Raw genomic sequence first — 3,180 nt, forward strand, 5'->3', positions numbered from 1 at the left:
ACGGCTGCACTGAACTCAATACGGCCGTATTGAGGATTTTTGAACTTCAATACGGCCGTACTGAATTCAATACGGCCGTATTGTAGTTCAAAACTTCAATACGGACCGTATTGACCCCCAGAGGCCGTATTGCGCCTCATCCCTATAAATATGACGTCAATTGGACGTCATTCTACACTTTTTCACTGAGTTTTAACCCTCTTCTTGAGTATTCTGGGTTTTTTTTGAGCAGTGCTCTGCCTAGAAATCACTCGGAGAGTTGATCCGACGAAGTTCTTGAGTCACGAGCCATTTGCTTGAGTCTCGAACCTAGTCGAAGGGAAATCCTCCGGATTTCCATAGTTAAAATTTTATAGGAGGGAGCGAGCGGTCTTGTAGAGGGAGGGAACGCCAAAACGCTTCCCAATTTCTGTCAAGATATATAAGAAAGCACGCTTCAAAGGTTTATCTCTTTAAAGTCCCTTCTTTTACCGCTTTCTGTGTGTACATATTTAAACTGTCATCATGTAGATAGTTAATTTATAATTGCTTAGAATAAATAGGGGTAATTTAGTAATTTCGCACTATTATTTTTAAATAATCTGTCATAGGGAACCCGAAAGGGGCGCTGTGGGGTGCTAACACCTTCCCCACGCGTAACCGACTCCCTTACCCGACTCTGGTTGTAATGGCCGAAGTCAATTTTTGAATCGATTGCCTTAAACCTCTTTTTCCAATGTTTTGAGTAAAACATTGGTGGCGACTCCATGAACCCTTCCTTTTTATGAAAACCGCTAATCCATGGAGGGTCCCGCTTGGGATTAACATGGATTGGTGAGCCTTTTAATAAAATTGCTCGTTTGACGAGGTCTCAGTTTGAGAATAAGTCATTCTAGCAATCCATATTTTTAAACAAATAAAAGAGTCCAACCATCCTTCGCGAATGCCGAAAGCCCGTTTCGGGCCGGTGGCGACAGGAGGAATCATACCTGGCATAGAAGTAGTGAAATCAATTTACCAGATTTGTGTCACGCCTATTATATGGAGTCTCTTGATATGGATCATTTTGTCTTTGTTCATCCTCATCATCCTCACCATCATTTTCTTCACCATCAATATCAACACCATCATCACCACTATTATTACTTGGTGGGCTTAAGTCACCCCCATCATTATCACTATCTCCACCTTCCACATCTTCATCATCTGTATCAATTCGAGGCAACCACTCTGAATTTTGAACTCCATCTAAAAGTGTATTTTCTCTTTCTTCTATCCATGCAGATAATGGATCATCTTCTCGAAATATATAATCAAGATTAATTGGATTGAAACTTGATTCAATTTCTTCTTGACTTTTTCTCATTTGATGCCTCATTTTCAATTTCATGTTGTAATGTGTAAAGACAAGTTTTTGCAACTTTTTGTACTTAAGCCTATTCCTTGTCTTTGTATGAATATAGCTAAACGTACTCCAGTTTCTTTCACAATTTGTGGCTGAAGTTGTTTGACTTAAAACTTTAATAGCCACACGTTGAAGTTCAGGAGAACATGAACCAAACATCAACCACCATTCAGCTTTTTAAGAGATCAAGAAAAAAAAAGTTATTATTTATAAAAAAATACATTTATTTATTGAGAAAGGAAGAAACTATATTTACCTGGATTCATTCTAGACCAAGCTCTTTGAGCTTGAGGTGTAGCAAATGTTTCACCCATGTCTTTAAACAATACCAACTATATAACATTATATTGTATAATATATCAATACATAGTTATATAACAATAATTTTAAAAAACAAAATATAATTATTTATTACTAACCGAGTTTAAAGCTTTAATTTGATCATCCATGTTTCTCTCCAATTTCATAATGACCTTTTTGGTTCCTTCAAATGTCTCTCGATACACATCAGATCCATGTTCAACTCCATATTGAAATTGTGGATTAAGAAAATACCCTAAAAAATAAATAGTTAATAAATATGTATCTATAATTGTATGTATTAATGTATTGCTCTATATAATAAACGTAAAATTACAATGACATACCAGCAGAATGAAGATCAGAATGCATGAATCTCCAACGCTTGTCAATTATTTCTTGGTATTGAGAATAATAACGAGAACTTTTTTGAATTGATTGTTTTGCTCGATCAATTGCCTCATATATAAAACCCATTGTTGGTTTCTCATCACCATCAACTCGCCTCAAAACTTTTACTAAAGGCTCAAATACCTTCAATATATCATTAGCCTTGCTCCAAAAATCATTGCCAATAACAATTTGTCTTGCTTCAAATGCCAATCCATTTTTGTCTCTTCCAAATTTAGATCGTCTAAATTCTTCTGAGTTGAACATGTTCCTCAAGCCTTGCTTTTGTTGCACAATTGCTTGAAGTTGTAAGAATTGTGTTGCAAATCGGGTAACACCAGGACGAACAATTTCTCTACCTCCAGTGTATTTTTTCATGAGATTTACAATCCATGTGTGATTGTAGATAAAAGTTGTTACTACTTTTGCATCACTTAATAACTTTTGCACATTCTTTTTTTTCCCTATATCCTCCAAACAAAGATCCAAACAATGTGCTGCACATGCAGTCCAATATAAATGTTGTCTCTTTTCCATCAACTTTTGACCAGCTGCTTTAAGTGCTTTTTCATTATCTGTAACAACTTGAATTACAAATTCTTCTCCCACTTCATCCACAACCTTATCCAATAACTGAAAGTAGTAATCAGTATTTCTACTGTCAACATTAGAAGCATCAATAGATTTCAAGAAAATCGTTCCCTTGCTACAATACACTAGAAAATTCATAATATGTGTATGATTTACACTATCTGTCCAACCATCACACATTATTGTTACTCCTTTTTCCTTCCATGTAGTTTTCAACTTGCTTATCCATTCTTGCATGCTTTTATATTCAGCTTCTAAATACACATCAGAAACTTCATAAGGTGTAGGGCATTTAACTGATGGACCTACCTCAGCTGCTGCAATAATCAAATTATGCAACCATGGAGAATTTGATAAATTCATAGGTAAGCGTTCATAAATTATAAACTTGCTTACCGCTTCTCCGAGCTTTTTCTTTAATGTTTTCATAAGACCCCCACCTATTTTTGGTTGTTTCATACTTTTACTTCTCACAAGATCCACATTTGTAGACCTTAAAGCAAAAGTAGCATCTT

The 3,180-nt window shown here is 35.5% G+C and overlaps 1 protein-coding gene across 1 annotated transcript; it reads right to left on the minus strand.

Moving 5' to 3' along the window:
• Positions 1–1,006: 1,006 nt before the first annotated feature.
• LOC109806220 (uncharacterized) lies at positions 1,007–3,180 on the minus strand. Its single transcript, XM_020368596.3, has 3 exons — positions 2,032–3,180; positions 1,804–1,940; positions 1,007–1,716 (listed from the first exon to the last, which is right to left on the minus strand). Exons 1-3 carry the CDS (start codon positions 3,122–3,124, stop codon positions 1,612–1,614), a joined length of 1,335 nt encoding a protein of 444 aa, XP_020224185.3. The 5' UTR covers positions 3,125–3,180; the 3' UTR covers positions 1,007–1,611.

This window comes from Cajanus cajan, chromosome 10 (assembly GCF_000230855.2).
Source record: "Cajanus cajan strain Asha chromosome 10, NIPB_CcT2T_4, whole genome shotgun sequence".
In the NCBI taxonomy this organism is placed as follows: Eukaryota; Viridiplantae; Streptophyta; class Magnoliopsida; order Fabales; family Fabaceae; genus Cajanus; species Cajanus cajan.